The 16,958-nt window shown below is 53.6% G+C and overlaps 3 protein-coding genes across 12 annotated transcripts; 1 reads left to right on the top strand and 2 right to left on the bottom strand.

Annotated features, from left to right (window-relative positions):
- Window positions 1–393: 393 nt before the first annotated feature.
- Window positions 394–8,355, bottom strand: JMJD6 (jumonji domain containing 6, arginine demethylase and lysine hydroxylase). 4 transcript variants are annotated; one of them, XM_086688154.1, is made up of 8 exons: window positions 8,036–8,355; window positions 7,117–7,505; window positions 6,125–6,411; window positions 4,907–5,004; window positions 4,301–4,389; window positions 3,394–3,532; window positions 2,437–2,564; window positions 394–1,162 (listed from the first exon to the last, which is right to left on the bottom strand). In XM_086688154.1, exons 1-8 carry the CDS (start codon window positions 8,162–8,164, stop codon window positions 1,126–1,128), a joined length of 1,296 nt encoding a protein of 431 aa, XP_086544280.1. In that variant the 5' UTR covers window positions 8,165–8,355; the 3' UTR covers window positions 394–1,125. The 4 variants fall into 4 exon arrangements, 3 of the variants coding, with proteins under 3 accessions (XP_086544280.1, XP_025783465.1, XP_086544278.1); XM_025927680.2 differs by lacking the exon at window positions 4,301–4,389 and having other exon boundaries at window positions 4,869–5,004; window positions 8,036–8,345; XR_015244315.1 differs by lacking the exon at window positions 394–1,162 and having other exon boundaries at window positions 2,439–2,564; window positions 4,301–4,394; window positions 4,869–5,004; window positions 8,036–8,346.
- A 172-nt stretch (window positions 8,356–8,527) lies between these two features.
- Window positions 8,528–13,352, top strand: METTL23 (methyltransferase 23, arginine). Of its 2 annotated transcripts, none has more exons than XM_086688155.1 (5): window positions 8,528–8,944; window positions 10,963–11,050; window positions 12,302–12,539; window positions 12,623–12,707; window positions 12,961–13,352. In XM_086688155.1, the coding sequence occupies exons 1-5, from the start codon at window positions 8,859–8,861 to the stop codon at window positions 13,127–13,129; spliced, it is 666 nt and encodes a 221-aa protein (XP_086544281.1). In that variant the 5' UTR covers window positions 8,528–8,858; the 3' UTR covers window positions 13,130–13,352. The 2 variants fall into 2 exon arrangements, with proteins under 2 accessions (XP_086544281.1, XP_025783476.1); XM_025927691.2 differs by having other exon boundaries at window positions 8,530–8,944; window positions 10,963–11,067.
- On the bottom strand, window positions 12,935–16,911 carry SRSF2 (serine and arginine rich splicing factor 2). Of its 6 annotated transcripts, XR_015244319.1 has the most exons (5): window positions 16,275–16,911; window positions 15,754–16,064; window positions 15,367–15,470; window positions 14,579–14,680; window positions 12,935–14,073 (listed from the first exon to the last, which is right to left on the bottom strand). XR_015244319.1 is itself a non-coding variant. In XM_086688156.1 (3 exons), exons 1-2 carry the CDS (start codon window positions 16,634–16,636, stop codon window positions 15,761–15,763), a joined length of 666 nt encoding a protein of 221 aa, XP_086544282.1. In that variant the 5' UTR covers window positions 16,637–16,911; the 3' UTR covers window positions 12,935–15,470; window positions 15,754–15,760. The 6 variants fall into 6 exon arrangements, 2 of the variants coding, with proteins under 2 accessions (XP_086544282.1, XP_086544284.1); XR_015244316.1 differs by having other exon boundaries at window positions 12,935–14,680; XR_015244317.1 differs by having other exon boundaries at window positions 14,579–15,470.
- Window positions 16,912–16,958: the final 47 nt, after the last annotated feature.

Consider the following 16,958-nt stretch of genomic DNA (forward strand, 5'->3'; position numbering starts at 1 on the left):
CACCTCGCGGCTCGCCCAGGAGACTACGGTGAGAGCTCCTCTGCCCTCCGGCTGCTCGTGCCCTGGCCTGCGTTCCCACCCAGAAGACGGCACGTCCCTGCCAAGCCCCCTTTTAGTTTTAAGTTTAGTTGAATTCAGGGACGGATTAAGGCAAGCAGATAAGAATGAAGAGGGCAAGACGTGGAACCTGCTGGTCAATCCCCAAGCGTTCACGGAGGAGTTGTCTGGAAGCCCAGACAAGATCCCAAAGGCGAGAAGCACCGTATATGACCTCACTCCAGACGTGCAGCCCGAGGCGCCCACCTCGTGTCTGCCGGTCAAACGAACGGGGACACTCATCGCGACGTCTCTCGCAAAGCAGATCACGCGGCAGGAAAGACCAGGACACGTCTGTCAGGAGGCAGTCCCGTTCCTCATTCACGTTCCGTGATGAGAATGCACTGAACACCTTTCCTGCTCTGTCCCCAACCCAAACCCCGATGCGGCGTCCTTCCCCCTAGGACACTCGGCACACACACACCGCCGGGACGCATGAGGCCCTCCGACGGCGGAGAGAAGGGAACGCGTCACAAGACAGTGCTCGCGGTGGTGAGCGGTGCCGCACGTGCCGGCTGGGTCACCGCCACGCGGCTTCGGACAAAGGGTGACACGGGGAGGTGGCGCACACGCGGCACTTCGTACGCGTAACCGGCTCGCACGCAAATCCGAGTCCGCTCGCCCCTCAGGGCCCGCTGGTGGGCAGCCGGCTCTTGGACCGCAGAGGTTCCGCACCAACGGTCGGTGAGGGGTCAGATGCAGCCGGCTGCTCCCGGGATGGCGACCCTCCGGCCTCAGGGCGGAGCAGCGTGGTTCAGAGACAGCACAGGCCTTGTCACCCAGGGGCCCACGGGCCTGCAGCGTTTCGGGGTTTCACTGAGGGTCGTGAGCTTTTAAACTTCTTGGCCATCTATTCTTAGGAAGCAGTGAAAACAGCATTTGACCGAAGACAGAAGCTTGGACCAGAGAAGGATGATCCAAATTCAAAGAAGACAGAGGAGAAGGAGGGAGCAGAAGACGTGAAAACTGAGTCAGGTGGCCGCCAACCACGTACGCAGGAACCACCTCAGGGACAGTCTCTCTCTTTGCTCAGGGGTGAGCCCGGCCTCCACAAGTGTCCCTAATCCTGCCAAGGAAAGTACAACTGCCTGTAATCAGCATGTAGACGGCACAGCGGGTGCAAAGCTGGAAGGAAACGTTAAAGCCGAACCCCAAGACCCCACGTGGCATTAAGGGCAGGGCTGTCCCTACGACCTTCCCTTCCAAGTTACAAAGTCACACATTGCAGGCAGGTAGGAGTGAGTCCGCGACAACACAGACGCCTTAAAAAGGCAAGAAGTGAAATCTAAGAGCGGCCTGAAGAGGGCGACTGGGTTGAGGAATGCACGTTCTAGTCCCACAAATTCAGGTGAACAGGACACCTGAACTTCTCGTGGGATTCCAGTGTGACTGCAGAGGACGAGGGAAACAGACAGAAAGGAACATGGGTCCTAAACTTTCCTAACACACTGAAGACAACACTCTGCTCAGAGATACAAAGGACGCGACAGGGACGTCGTCCGCGGCACTGCCGGGGCCTCAGACACTTAAAAAGTCGTGGGAGCTTCAGTATCTGACTACCTTCCCGGAACGTCTCCCCGTCGCAGACGCGCTGCAACTCGCACCGTGGCAAGGGGCTCTGGGATCCGGGCCCCGGGGCGCACGGCAGCCACCAACCCCCCTCCCTGTAAGCCCGTCATGTGCCCAGCACAGGGCCACTGCTGGCAGAAATGACCTTAGTGACTTTAAGCGTTCGCTTATTGAGATCCACTCTGGTTCGAACGAGCGTGGGAGACGGGACGGAGACCTCACAAAACACCCGAGTTCTGCGCCGCCGTCTCCCTCGGTGTGAGCGCTCAAAGGGACGACGGCAGTGGGGGACAACGCCAGGAGGCCACACCTCAGGCCCTCAGGAGGCATGGGGAGCTTCTCCCGCGCTGCCGCCTGTACAGCTGTAACCATCGCCTCCCTGCTGAGCGCGCACGCCAGCGGAGTCCCTGCTGTCCCCCAAGGCCGCAAGAATAACAAGGGGGGGTTTCTGGTATTCTCGAGGGGAAAAAATGGCAAGGATAGAAAACGGATTTAATTTTTATTAAATAACATTAAGGGTGTCCTTGGCACCATCCACACAGATTCTTGCCTTTCGGCATAAAAGAAGCCACGTTAATCTGCACCGGTAGCGGTGAAAAAAGCCACTGCAGCAAAGGCCGAGTGAACGGACTCGTATTCCGAGAGCGGCCTCATTCTCTGCCTTTGTCCGGCCCTCCCCTTGACCACGGATCCAAAAGGCTGACCTCCCCAGGGCCCCGCCCCTCGTGTGGCCACGTCCCTCCTACGCAGACGGCGGCCGTGCGTGGTCACCTGGAGGAGCTGCGCTCTTTGCTCACACAGTCGTCCTGGGAGGTGGTGTCCCCGTTTCCCATCATGCTGCACGTCCTCCGCTTCTTCCTGCGGTGCGTCGTCCCGTCCCCTTCAGACCCGGACTCACACTGGACACGGGAGGAGAAAAGCAGGAATTTGACCGGATGCAACCCGGTCTGTCAACAAACCTCCGCCCTCCAGAAACGGCACAAATGTCCGGGTTCTCCCAGAAGCGAAGCAGCCGCTTCTGCCGGCTCCGCAACACGGCCCCCGCTACCCAGCCCCGGAAACACCGTGGCTGCCCCCAGACGCCGGGGGGCCCGCCAGCGTTCTCTGATGGGGGGCTTACGGGTTTAGAATCAAGACGCGGCTCTAAGGACGGTCTACAGCCGGCGCTCTGACGCCGCATTATGCGATCCCGCTGCGCGGACACAGACTCCCGAGGCGGGAGAGAGGGGACATAGGGCCCTGCACAGTCTCGTTCCCCCGCCCCCTGGGGAACACCAAATCGACAGATTCTGGGAAGCGGAAGGACGGCAATTTCACCCGCTGAGGGCACAGGTCCCTCTTCCCCGGTATCCCGTTAGCTTTTAACAAGCCGCTGAGCTTGCGCGGATCCCAGGCTCACGGGTCACATCCGCAGGGAAAATTCTCAGCACAGACGCGAGGCTCTGTGTCCGAACGCCCGCGCTGCCGTTTGCTAGCTGTGTGACCCTGGGTCGCTCACTTAGCGAGATCCCCTAACACTCCTTTGCCTCCCAAAGTTCTTGCGATGACCCCCCACGCACGCGCGAGGCTACAAACTGGGCGGAATTCACCACACAGCAGGGAGGGTGGCAGCCGGAGCTCTTGGCGGAATCGGCTCTCTCTCCCTCTGGGCCAGGAGGAGGGAAGGCTGCCGCTGAGTCCCCCTGCCAGTGACCTCCCAGGAGGCCTGGGGAGGGAGCAGGGCCTCACCTCTGAGTCCGAGTCGGATGAGCTGGAGCTGGAGGAACTGGAGGAGTCACTGGAGCTGTCGGATGCGATCCCCGTGGACTCCTGAAGGTCAACCGAGTCGGCCAGGACCGCCAACTCGGGGTGCTCTTGCTTCAAGATCCTGAGAGACAAGAAACATCGTTCCCAGCGCTGGGACCGGCGAGCACACCGAGCACATTTAACCCCGAACCCGGAGCTGAGGCCTGCCTCTCTCGGGAGCGCCCGGGAGTGCTGGACGGGGACGTGGTGAGGACACACGCACCCGCAGGCCGCGAGCAGAAGCCCCCGCGTGCCTGCCGCCCAGGATCTCCGGAAAGGCGAACTGGCTGCTCGCGGCTCACTCTGACCTTCCCAAAGGAGCCGGCTGTAATGCCAACGTGTGAGGCACAGTTGCCCTGAGTCAGGCTGCGCTTTCGTCCACCTGGGAGAAAAAGTCTCTCTTCCTTGTGTTTTTTTTCTGTTTGTTTCCTCCTGAACCTTTCCTAGTGGATTTTCTAAACCCTTCCTTTCCACAACACAGCGTTTAGTGACTGCAGTCGGGCTCGGTTAAGTTCCCTTCGTAAGCGGAGAAACAATAAGATTTGTAAGAAATAAGAAGCATCAAGTAACAGAGAGAGTTCCCCTCGCTCGAAGATACACCTGAACTGGACTTTCAGAGGCGGGAACCCTCCCCTCAGGGACCTAATCTGGCGTCCGCACTAACCAGGGAGAAAGCACCTGCTGTGCGGTTAAGGCCTTTAGAACGACCGAGTCACGGCATACAGCGGCCGGTGGGACAAAGTAAGTGGGCCGCAGGTGCCCGAGGGTCCGGGGAGAACAAAGCCACCACCCTTGCTGGCCCTCTCAGCAGGGAAGCTGAGCACTGACCAAGCCAGGATCCCTCTCTTACCCCGAGAGCTGGTCCCTCCAGGTCAGGGTTGGGACACAGTGGCACGGGGTGGCTGGGGGTGGCTTGCACTGCCGCTGCCCGTGCTGTATCTGTTCTGTGGATAAACAGAGGAGCTAAGTCTCCAGGGCAGTCACCTCGCTCACAAGAACTGAAGGTAGTAAGTTCAAAGGGGCATAATGCTTCTGAGTAAGAAAAAGAAAGAACCAAAATAAAACCCAAACAACATGGCTTCCTTTGCTAAGTGCTAGCCTTTGGGGGGCGGGGGGGGAGGACAAAAATCGAAAACAAAACAAAACAGAAAACAAAAGAAACACCCCAATCATGGCCATGTTTTGACGGACTGACTTTGATCAAACATGCAGAGTCTTACCCTGTCGCCTCGAGGCTGGCAAGCATCCTGAGAACTAGCCCTGACCTTGGACCCCCTGGCCTCTGCCCATGAGGTTTTGCAGCCCCAGCTCTCCCAGGCCTCAGACCAGCACACGTTACTGCAGCAGTGGACTTTTTTTTACTTCGCCTCTGGGGTTGGAGTTGGAACAAAGCAAAAGAAGAAGGAAACGTCTCTCACCTATACCATTTCCGCGATAACTTTGGTCTTCCTCTTACCGTCTTGTGCCATACAACAGGGAAGTTGGTGCTGCTGGCAAAATTCTGGGTGATGGCAATGGTGGTGTCAAGATTAAGGACAACATGCCACCAGCCTCCTGAAATCCAACAAATAAGCAGTTAAACAGGGCTGGGTTCCGTACAAAATCACGAATGACAAAAACCCTGCCAACAGCGGGTTCCAATCTACGGGGAGGGACTCAGGGACAGGAGACCCAGCGTGGTAAATGCTTCTCCTGATCCAGGAATCACAACTAATCCGTGTAAACTTCTCCTGGAGCACAGCTGTGCCTGCTCATTTCCAGACTGTCCGTGGCTGCTTTCCTGCTCCAAGGGCAGAATTAAGCAGTTGGAATAAACACTGTCTGCCCCCCAACCCCCGTGCTTAAAATATTTACTCTCTGCCCTTTACAGAAAAAGCGTGTGGACCCCTGCTGATCCAAAACTGTGATCAAAACTATAAAAGCAGTAAGTTCTTCAGTTTCTATCTCAATACCTATTCAGACCTGTCTTAAATTTATTTTTTAATGGTTTTTTTTTTTTTTTGGCAGAGAGAGACAGAGCATGAGCGGGGGAGGGGCAGAGAGAGAGGGAGACACAGAATCCAAAGCAGACTCCAGGCTCTGAGCTGTCAGCACAGAGCCCGACGCGGGGCTCGAATCCACGAACTGTGAGGTCATGACCTGAGCCGAAGTCGGACAATCAACCGACTGAACAACCCAGGCACCCCATAAGACCTATCTTAAATATTAAACACCCTTGCCCTCGACACTTAACCTATCATAACAAAATGTCGTTTTTTTGTTTTTTTCCGAAGTGTAGTTTTCAGGTATGGGACTTCCTGCCTCTTGGCCCCAAGTTCCTATTTCCTGACTCAACCCAGCCAGTGCTACACTGTATTAAAAACCCAACTTGCAGAAATACACACAAGTCACCGCACATCCACAAAGACACTAGGTAACTACCAGGGACAGAGATGGGCACACTCTTTACATACAGGAAATTTCCCAACAACCACTATAGATTCAGGTTACAAGAAATGTGGACAGCGGCCCCCTAAGTGCTTGATGGCACAGCGACAGACCTCACTGTCCGAGGCGGGCACCAGTCAGTTCATTTAGAGTCAGCATGCAGGGGGACCTCTTTGACTCCGTCTGCATTTACTTCTGCTCCCAAATGACAAATAAAACAATGTGCTTTCTCTCAGTTCCTCTATACCTGGTACGAAGACAGTCTCTCCTGGTTTTTGTAAGATCTCCAGGGGTTTGAATTCAGGCGGCCAGGTGGGAAGCTGCGTCCGGGGATGGATGATACTAAACCAGGTAATAGCCTCGTCTTGCTGGTTCCCTCCTTCTTCACGGGTCACCTTGATGAGTTCCCTGGGCGTGCTGGTAGGAAACAGGCACCAGCGCTTGTGGCCCTGAACTAAGGCGTTCCAGGCACTGGTTCCCAGAGGGTCGATGTGAATTCCGGTTCCCGAGCGTGGCGGCCCCATCACAAACCACCTGAAGGACAGAAACGTCCAAGATGTGAAGGATAAACTGACTCTGCGCACACATACTACAAAACAGTGAGTTCTTGGTCTCATAAAACACGTTACGTGACCTCCATTTCAGAGATCACGCAGACCCTGCCACAAGGGAACGCTGAACGAATCGTGCCTGGAGTGCTCCATAACAGAAAAAAATAAAAATCACTGATGTGGCCTACTACTGGGCTTTAACTATTAAAACTTTCCTTGGGGCGCCTGGGTGGCTCAGTCGGTTAAGCATCCGACTTCGGCTCAGGTCGTGATCTCGCGGTTCGTGGATTTAAGTCCCTGAACTGACAGTTCGGAGCCTGGAGACTGCAAGGGATTCTGTGTCTCCCCAGCTCTCTGCCCCTCCCCTGCTCACTCTCTGTCTCAGAAATAAAGAAACGTTAAAAAAAAAAAAAAATTAGAAGCCACCCTTAAAGATCAGTAGTTCAACTCTGCTTGAATGTTTGAGTCACCTGGGGAGCCTTCTGAAATCTTGATGCCTAGGTGGCAACCCAAACCAATGAAACCCGTCTGTGGCGGCAGGGCCTGGTCAGGCAGCAGTAACCCCCTAAGTTCCATGTGCAGCCAAGGAGAACCACTCAGTGTTCTGGAAAAAGGTTGGCTGACCGCGCTCAGGTGACACATCCTGTCGTACAGAAGAGCCTAAGGGCTTCACCCCCAAGTACTTTACCTGTAAGGGGGCCTGCGTTTCTCCCCGGCATACTGGAAAAGGTCATCAGTGAAAAACTTGGGCACCTTGTAGTCTTCCAGAAGTTTCCTTCTTTTCGGGTGCTCACCATAGCTGCTGTCAAAGATGTAAAGGGGGCTGTCATCTCGAGTGCTCTCCATGTACTCGATGTAGTATTTCATCTTCATCTTCACTGAGTAACCGTCATTATCCTCACCGCACTTGAACTTCTGGTTCCGGTATTTCCTTTTGAGGCGCTCCAGGGTCCATTTCTCCTGAGCAGACCAGCCCTCTTGGGCATTGAGCAGAACCACGGGTTTGTAAGGTCTTTCGTAGCGCTCGACAAATTCTTCCACGGACAGCTGTAACGCGTCTGCCCTTTCCACGTTATCCTGGGGGAATCAGAAAAGACCGATCCAGTTAGAAAAAGACAAAAGCAACACAACAAAAAGTCCAGCGGTAGACGGCGTCCCCCAGGTCCAGTTAGCTATGACATACCTAAGAAGTCAGATTCTCGTTCCGGCTTATCTTGCGGGGGGTGGGACGGAGGGGAAGGGATAAGGACCTGCGTGCGGACTGACACGTCGCACCCAGCGCCGCCCCACCAGGGGAAGGGGGCAACGCATCTCCCACTCGTGGGCCTTGACAGCCAGGTCCCAGAGGGCGCCGCCGCCCAAAGGGGTCTAGGGGCGACAGCTCTCGTTGAGGGCGCCAAAGGCGTCAGCCTCCAGTTGCCCCGGGACAGGCGGCGGCCACGGCGCGGGCGGAAGGAGGTCGGCCCCGGAATCCGGCCCCCGATGACCCCGACCTCCGCGGGGTGCGGGTGAGCCCATCGGAACTCGGGGGAGACGCGCCCGGAGAGGTCCCCGGCCGCCCGGAGACGCCCGTGCCCGGCCCGCGACCCCGACCCCGGCCCGCTCACCGCCACGGCCGCCGGGTTCAGCGAGAAGCTCTCGTAGTAGTTGTGACGGGTCCAGTCCAGCGAGTCCTTGAGCTCCGGCCGCGCACTCCGCTTGGCCTCGCGGATCCGCTTCTTGCTCTTGTGGTTCATCTTGCGCGGGTCACCAGCTGCTCCCGCGACCACCTCGGCGCAGCTCGCTTTCTGCTTCCAACGCGCCCCCTCCCCGGCCCGGGCGGCGGCGACGGCGGCGGCGGCACCGAAACGCCCTTCGCTCTGGCCCGGCGCCTTTAAAGTCGCCTTCCAGAAGATTCACTCCGCAACCACCTCCCGGGCCTCGGGTTGGGCACGCGGCTGTCGTCTTCCCCGCCCCCGGGCCTCTCGCGGTGAGCCATTGGCTTGGGCGCCTCCGGGGTCCGCCCTCACACTCCCCGGCTCGCCGCCATGTTGGGAAGGTCAGGCCGATGGAGGCACCTCCTCCCTGCGGTCCCGCCTCTCCCGCGCCCGCTTCCGCTGGGTACGTCACTTCCGGAAGCGAGCGCTCACTCCGCCGCCCGTTTCCGGCGTGCGAGCAGCCGAGGCCACCTGTCTTTCCTGTCTTCTCTGCCAGGTCTTTGGTCTCTTGCCGCACGGCCACATCGTCCCCCGAGGGGTGTGTTCCCCGCCCTTGCTGTCCCGTTGCGGCGACCCGACGGGGCCCGCGAAGGGCCACGTGGAGCCGGTGAGGCGGCTCCATCCGACCCCGGGGTCCCCCGTGTGCGCAGCCTGGCAACCTGGCGCCCTCCGCTGCTCGCGGCCCGCCGGGGGGCCACCGACTCCCCCACGGACGAGCGTGGCCTTCGAGGGCATGTGGTTCGGGCCCAGCGCTTTCGGTTCTCAGAGGAGCCGGGCCTGGGGGCTGAGGGGACGGTGCTGGAGGTCAGCGTCCCGCAGGTGCGTGCAGCGGCACCCGCCGGGGGGCGCCTCCGGCCGCTTGCGGTGGCGCCCGGGGCAGGAGCTGTTCTCAGAGGCCTGGGTGGGGGGGGAAGCAGGGGCGGTGTTGGGAGGGGGTGGGGGACGGGCTCTGGCGGCTACCCTGCCTGAGGAAGGGCCTCCGAGCGGGAAGGATCGCGGTGGGAAGCCCTCTGACAGTCTTGAAGTAAGAAACTTGGGGGTCCTGCCAGGAAGAGAGCCCTCCGCATCAAATATTTCCTGCCCGAAAAGTGACATTTTGGACACCGAACACTTCCTTTGACCTAGTAGAAGGGCTTCTTAATTCACCTTTATCTAGGATCGGGAATTCTACCCTCACTATCCGAAAAAAGTTCCGTGGGTTGACACCCGTTCCTTCCGGTTTACAGCTGCCCCAAACTCTCAGTAATAATAGTAATACTTTATGCGTCCGGTTTTTCGAAGCATTTTGACGTGGCCGTGTTTAGATTTGAACAGCAGTGTGTGAAGTAGGTATTAGCAAAACAATTCAAGGGGGCGTCCGACTCTTGATTTGGGCTCGGGTGGTCGTCTCAGCTCAGAGCCTGCTTGGGGTTCTCCCTCCCGCTCTCTGCTCCTCCCCCACTCACACTTGCGGTCTCTCTGTTTCAAAATAAATAAATATTTTAAAGATGATAAATGGCTAAGAGGAGGTAAAGTCTCGAGTGAAACCGTTTCTAACAGTTTTTAAATGCCTTCCCGTTGAAACACCCACTTGATTTCTTCCCGCATTTAGGAGGTGAAGATACTCCGTGTGAGAAGAAAGACCTCTTTCCACCCAAATCGGCAAACTCAACTGCTGTGATCAGAAACCCTTGAATGTATCTTGGGTGAAAGCTACCAGGGCAGGCATTTTATTCACCATGCACGCCCTACACTTAAGACCCAGTGCCTAGCATATTTTAGGCACTAAAATTTTGGAGAGTGAATTGAATGATTTGAGTTCAAACTTCCAGTTCCTTCACCTTTGGTACTTTGAAAACTCGAGCGCCCTTTCCAACCACAAGCAGCACCCTTTGCTCTAGAAAACAGACCTGCGGTTTTGCAGTCTTTTAATAACCGCTCAAGGTGTGTGCTCATTTTGTGCCTGGTGCTGTACTAAGTTTGCGTCGAATCTTCCACCATCACCCTATGGGATAGTGTTTCGCGGTGGCGGAAACTGAAGCACGGACAGGTTGAATGGCAGGTGAGGTCCCACAGGTAGTCAGTTACACATCTGGAGTTTGAACTCAGGCAGGCTCGTTCCAAAGGCGTGAGCCGTTTAATTGGCCTCTCTCGCAATTCCGTGTCTTTGCAAAGGCTCTGTATGCTGCCCGCCTTCCTACCTCCAGAACCGAGCTGCACTCAAACCTCTTCTGGAATGTCTCCCTAGCCTGTTTCCCAGGACCATACCAAACTGCCTGTGATTATGATCCTCGGATACATTCTTACTGCACTTTCAGTAAAAGCTAAACTTCCTGTGGCCCAGAAGACCACACAGGTCTGGTCCCTGCCTTCCCTTTGACCTCTGCTTGTACTACCACAACCCTGCCTCCAGCCCCCATGCGCTTGCTGTGGGTGCTGTCTGAACCGTTCTCCCTATCTAGGACAGCCGCCTTGTGATCACTGTCCCCCCATCGTTCCCTGCCCCCACCACTCCCATCACCCGGTTTCGTTGTGTTAGCATCCACACCAGCCAAAAACATACTCGCTTACTTGTGGCTTGTCTCTTCCTAGTAGGGTATGTACATGTGTGTTCCATGAGCTTTACATCCATAGCCCACGAAATCACTCCCAGTCCCTGAAATAAATGCTTGTTGAGTGAAGAGTGGCTATCCTGTGGTATTGCACTTTCATATGCCCCATAGGATGTGAACTTTACAGCAGGGAATTGTCATTTTTGGAATAGATGCCAGTGTCAGGCACTCAGTAATTGCTGTAAAAATAAATATTCCAACTTCCAGCAGATGAGTTATTTTTGGCTTACAAAAAATTCTTTTCAGGTCCTGCACCTCCAGTACGGAATGTATGTTTGGCCCTGTGCGGTGGTCCTGGCTCAGTACCTGTGGTTTCACAGAAGATCTCTGCCAGGCAAGGCTGTCTTAGAGGTACAAGTGCCCCTGAGGTTTCCAAGAATCCTATGTTCAGATCTAAGTCTATGTGCTGGTTACTGGCTTTTGTTTAATATTTTAAAAACGGATGATTTGGCCCACTTGTAAGTTCTATGAGCTAAGAACGCTTTTTACATTTTAAGTTGTGTAAGAAAAGAACGTATACCAGAGACCACAGGAGACCCACCAAGACTAAAATATTTATCATCTGGCCCATTACAGTTTGCCGACCCTTACTCTAAGTGAAGCCCGTTGATTAATTTCAGTTTTAGAATCTTGGTATGGAAGCAATCCCTAAGGCCCTCTTTCCAGGGTGTCCCAACTGGGTCATTTGGGGTCTACTGTGACGTGCAGTTTCTCAAAAAACAGCCCTTTCCATTTTTGGAAATCTTGAGTGTCCTCTACTTTTCCTGATCACTCGAGACCACTGACGGCTTAGAGAAAAAAACTTTTGTCAAGTTTGCAGACGGTACAATGCTTAAACCCTAAGGCTGAAGACAAATCCAAAACTTGTAACCCCTCTGAACTTTTGCAGAACCACGTAAATGAATGGTGTGAAGGCACTTGGCATGCTGTATCTGGCGATTTGTAGATTCAGATTGAGAATCTCCCCACCCGTCCTTAAAACTGGAAAATGGGAAACTTGTGCTTCAACCAAATAGGCACTAAAGGCATTCCTTAGTTATTCCTTAGTATGCTTAAGACTTCAGCACTTTGAAGTCCCAACTGGAAAATCTCCTTTAGTATGAACCCTGTTGAAGATCTGTCAGGCTAGAGCCACATAAAAGAGGTTACAATTGGTAGTAACAGCCAGAATGGCTGTATGCATGGAAGTCACCCATCAAGCTTCTGGAGACCCAGTGTCCCATATAATTAGGAGCTCTTTTATGGACTGTGAGAGAACTAAATGCTACTAGTGTCCAAACTGCCTGGGGCATATTCAGCAATAAACTGCCAGAGATGCCCATGGGAATTTGGAAGCAATATTGTCAGTTGCAGAATTTAGGGCCCTGTATGGGACTTAACCTTTCAATCCAATTGAGAGACACCACTTGATTTCTACAAACCCAAAAACCTAAGCTTCACATACAAAGACAATGTCCAATTATGGCACACTGTGCATACATGAGCTCAAGAATATACTTAACTCCCTGACCCTGTACTCAGGGAAACTAAAACCCCAAATTCCCTGCGATGCTAAGGAAAACTTTGAAATGCGTATATTCATCAGATTGGGGCCGGAGTGAGCCTTCCAGGAATCGTGGCTGCAAAATGTGGCGCCGAGGTAATACTGTCCGACAGTTCAGAGCTGCCTCACTGCCTAGAAATGTGCCGTCAGAGCCTGGAAATGAACAACCTGCCACAGGTGCGTGTTGTAGGACTAACGTGGGGCCACGTATGTCCGGATCTCCTGGCTCTGCCACCACGAGACATCATTCTTGCATCTGATGTGTTCTTTGAACCAGAAGGTAAACGTTTTTTTGCTCTTCAATCATAAATTTGGCTGAGGTGATCTAAGTTCTTTTATTTAAGGAAAGTCCTTTCTTCCCAGACTTTGAAGACATCTTAACTACAGTATACTTTTTGATGCAAAAGAACCCCAAGGTCCAACTGTGGTCTACTTACCAGGTAAGAAGGTAAGCCTGCGTAATCCTGGGTTTTACTCTAAATTGTACTCTAGGTTAAAAATTGAATTGGATTCCCCGGGCGGGTCATGATCTCCCGGGGCCCATGAGATCGAGCCCCACGTTCAGGTCCTGCTTGGATTTGCTCTCCCTCTGCCCCTCCCCTGCTCATACTCTGTCTCAAACAAAAACCTTTAAAAAAATATATCTAAAGCAAAACAGGAAAAGCAGAATTTCAAAAAAAAACAATTTATTTCTTTTTCAGTGCTGACTGGTCACTTGAAGCTTTGCTCTACAAGTGGGATATGAAATGTGTCCACATTCCTCTGGAGTCTTTTGGTGCAGACAAGGAAGATATAGCAGAATCTGCCCTCCCAGGAAGACATACTGTTGAAATGCTGGTCATCTCCTTTGCAAAAAAGGACAGTCTCTGAATCATACCTACATACAGGCTGTTCTGGGGCAACGTCAACACTGATTTGCAACCTATCGTGCCAATTAGAACTCAGACCATTTTAGCTTCTTGGGAGTGAGTACAAGCACTGGATTTGAAGATGGTCAGATCTGTCGGCCTTAAAAGATTGTGGTGGGTCACCTGGACAACACTCGTGGGTTACAAAGCCATGAAAACAAAAATAAACACACCTGTAAGAGAAAGGACTTGGACTGTTCTTTAAAAATCAATAAAAATACGACATAAATTAGACTATGACAGAAGGAGGGTAACCCACAACCTCCGCAAAGTGCTACCTTAGAGCATGGATTTTAGGGGTAGTGGGTGCTGAAACGGGGTTTCCACTTTTTAACTTAGGGAAAAAAAGGTCAAGTACTAAACATTTCGCTTTCATACTATAACAGTCAGTAACAATTCACAAGATAATTGCACAGGTCTTTCAAATAAACGGGAAAAAAAGACCAAGACATATTCTGAGAAAAGCTAACACCAAGAAAACGTTTTAATTAAACTACAGAAAACAACGGTTATGGTACAGAATATCCATGAGCAAAAAGATACACCATGTCATAAGTACTTACAAAGTTACAAACCATTTGCTTCCTTAACATTTTCCGCATTTTAAGTTCATACATGAAGATGATCCGATTTACCATTTTGGGGGGAAGGGGAGGAAAAAAAAAGGTGTATTTATCATCAGCTAGATGTGCTCACTGTATGCTCCGTTATTTATATGCAAGGCCCGGGTGACTGGAAGTGCAGTTGTCAGGCATTTTAATAAACTGGACAGCCATTTGTTTCTGCACGACAAGGCATCTTTACACAGGAGCAACCGGGAGAAAACAGGAAACAGCCAAGCACTCTGCACTGCAACACGCCACCTTAACAGCTAACCAGCATTACTCAACTGCTACACAACTGCGCCTAGTGCACAAAAATACACAAGAGAAGAGATTAGAATTGTGTTTGGTAAACAATCCTTTCAAAAAATCAAGTCTTTTCACCTGAAAAGTCTTTACACAAATTTGGGTTCAGATCACCTCTTAGATCTGAAGGTAAATAACATATACAAACAAACTGACACCAACTTTTGTAGCTTTTTAATTTTAAGGAATGAAGGCAATGTTGAGTCAATCTCTTGACAGCTTTAGGCTGTGCGTAATGGCTGCACACGTTTCCTTAAAAGTCAGGAGGCCACAAATTAGGTTACCAATCTGTTTAATTTCAAACAAAAAAAGTCAGCACTATATAAACAAAAAGGAAAATTTACCTCAAATATCCAAGCCAATAATGAAATCTGAAGTCGTTCACCTCACTAAATTACAAGAAATTTGAATAACAGCAACAAAATGGCACATAAAATGAAGTTTGCCACCTGAGGCAAAGCTTTAAAACAAGTAAAAAGTTAGACAAAATGTTACAAAATAACCTTTTCAATAGCCAGTTGCTTGTTCCAAGGACTCTTCGATGGACTGAGTATGTGGTCCTTTTCCCCCAAGTCTTCCTTTAGTTATGTTGCTCGTCGCCACATCTAGGTTTGAAAAGAAAAAAGTTCAGTTTACCTTCCATCGCTATGAAGTTACCCGAAGTGCACATGGTTTCAGTTTCAGGCATGTACTGACTAAGGCTCTGGTGAAACAAGTAGGTTACGGAAAGGTTCCACCCAGCCATTATCAGTTTTTTTAAAGAAAGGCCCAATTGGGAAATTTTCACAAAGACTAACCATCCGCTTTTACAAATTTGTGTTTATGCAATCTTGGCCAAATAACCAAGGTGAGAGATAAGGGAGGGAAAAAGAAAAAGGAGGGGGAAGGGGGTAAAAAAAAGGAAGAGAGAGGGGAATTAAAAAAAAAAAAAAAAAAAAAAGGACCGTATCCAAACCAAAACTTGAAATCAGACAGTCTATTTTACGATAAATGTTTAGCTTTCAAATGAAACGTTTGGCAATTGAGAATAAAGGCTTTAAATATCTCGAGCTACTTAGGGCCCTTTCCTTTTAAAAAATAGGACCAAACAATTTAAGAGTTAAAGACACACTATCCTTTCCCCACCCAGTGCGATACCTGTAAACTTTTTTGGGGTTCCAAAAGTTCATTGCTCCGCTTTGCAATTCGTTTGCCACATCCGTTAGAATATGAAGTCCCAGTCAGTACAACAATAGTTGAACTGATTGTTTTCTCTAAGAGGATAGTGCATCTTTAACGTTTAAAGACAAACCTGCTCCAATACACGCCCACAGAAACTGGTCCCTGGAGGATCAGCCAAATCAGTTAAAATCTGCAATACTGGCCAATATTCTTTTATCAAACAGGAGACCGCAGCTTTAAAGGGGGAAAATGCAGACGTTGGATAAAAACAGCAAGAAATAGTCATTTTCATTAATAGGTCTCAAACAGTTCACGAAACAGCCATTATTATCTAAGCTTCACGCACATCCTCTCTGCAGACCCCTCTCTTCAGAATTACTCCCAAAGCCGAGTTAGCTCACAGCCGCGCTCCCGACGTCGGGAGTCGCTTCCTACCAACACGGATCGTAAACGGCTACCGCAAACCCCATCTCTGCGCTCGGGTGGTGCGTGCGCCTCGGACGCCCACGGACATTACCATTTGCTTAAGAGGACACCGCTCCTTCCTCCTCGGGAGACTTGGGGGGGCTCTTGGAGCGCGACCTGGACTTGGACTCCCTCTTGGACACGGGCGGAGGACTCCGGGACCGGGAGCGGGACCGGGAGCGCGAACGGGACCTGGACACCGACGACGACTTGGACTTGGATCTTCGCGCCGACCTGGACTTGGAGGTGGACCGCGACCTCGAGCGGGTGCGGGACCGGGACTTGGAGCGGCTGTAGCGGGAGCGACTGCGGGACCGGGAGCGACTCCGACTCCGGGAGCGGCTGCGGCGGCGCCGCCGAGGGCTGCGGGCGGGCGGGGCGTCAGGGCGGCCGGCGGGGCCTCGGGCCGCGCGCCCCGCCCGCCCCGGCCGCCATTACCGCGCCGCCCGCCCGCCCGGACGCCATTTCCCCGCCGCGGCCGCCCGCGCGCCCGCCCGCCGCCACGTGTCCCGCGGACCTTTGTGACCCCGCCCGCCGCCGCCGCCCCCCCCCCGCCTCCCCCGGCCCGCTCACCTGCGGCTCCGGCGCCCGTAGCCGCCGCCCCCGTACCGGCGGGGCGGCGGGCCCCGGCGGCTGTGGTGCGAGTCCGGGGGGCGGCCGTAGCGCGCCATCTGCACCCGCAGCTCGCGGCCGTCCAGCACGGCCCCGTCCATGGCGTCCATGGCGTCCTCGGCGTCGCGCTTGTCGTGGAAGCGGACGAAGGCGAAGCCGCGGGACTCCTTGGTGTAGCGGTCCCGCGGGATGTACACGTCGCCCACGCGCCCGTACTTCTCGAACACGCGCCTCAGGGTGTCGGGCGACGTGCGGTAGGTCAGGTTGTCCACCTTGAGGGAGGTCATGCCCTCCACATCGGGAGGCGGGCGACCGTAACTCATGGCCCTGGAGAGTCGGCCGGGGGCCGCGACTGCGCGCCGACAAACGAACGCCCCGGGCGGGCCCGCGCGCGCGGCGGAGACGGCGGTTTCCTCGGACTAGCCCGGCTCGACGCCGCGCCGCGCCTCTGGCAGTCGGCTCCCGCGTGGGGACGCTGGGAGAGGCCGGACGGGGCGACGCGAGCGAGACACCCACGGAGCCGACTCCACCAGAGAAACAACTGGGCGGGCAGTCGGCCCCAGCGCCCGTTTATAGCCCTCCTCACAAAATGGCGCCCGCGCCACCCGGAAATGAATCCCCTGATTGGCTCGCCCCGCCCCGCCC

Source organism: Puma concolor, chromosome E1, assembly GCF_028749965.1.
Source record: "Puma concolor isolate L17-30 chromosome E1, mPumCon1.1.hap2, whole genome shotgun sequence".
Lineage (NCBI taxonomy): Eukaryota > Metazoa > Chordata > Mammalia > Carnivora > Felidae > Puma > Puma concolor.

Coding starts and splice junctions, on each gene's coding strand:
- JMJD6 (XM_086688154.1), bottom strand. CDS start 8,164: ATGAACCACAAGAGCAAGAAGCGGATCCGCGAGGCCAAGCGGAGTGCG. Junction 7,506..8,035: donor TGAACCCGGCGGCCGTGGCG/GTGAGCGGGCCG, acceptor TGATTCCCCCAG/GATAACGTGGAAAGGGCAGA. Junction 2,565..3,393: donor CATCCGACTCGGACTCAGAG/GTGAGGCCCTGC, acceptor TCCCGTGTCCAG/TGTGAGTCCGGGTCTGAAGG.
- METTL23 (XM_086688155.1), top strand. CDS start 8,859: ATGTGGTTCGGGCCCAGCGCTTTCGGTTCTCAGAGGAGCCGGGCCTGG. Junction 12,540..12,622: donor TGTGTTCTTTGAACCAGAAG/GTAAACGTTTTT, acceptor CTTTCTTCCCAG/ACTTTGAAGACATCTTAACT. Junction 12,708..12,960: donor TCTACTTACCAGGTAAGAAG/GTAAGCCTGCGT, acceptor TTTCTTTTTCAG/TGCTGACTGGTCACTTGAAG.
- SRSF2 (XM_086688156.1), bottom strand. CDS start 16,636: ATGAGTTACGGTCGCCCGCCTCCCGATGTGGAGGGCATGACCTCCCTC. Junction 16,065..16,274: donor TACGGGCGCCGGAGCCGCAG/GTGAGCGGGCCG, acceptor GCCCGCCCGCAG/CCCTCGGCGGCGCCGCCGCA.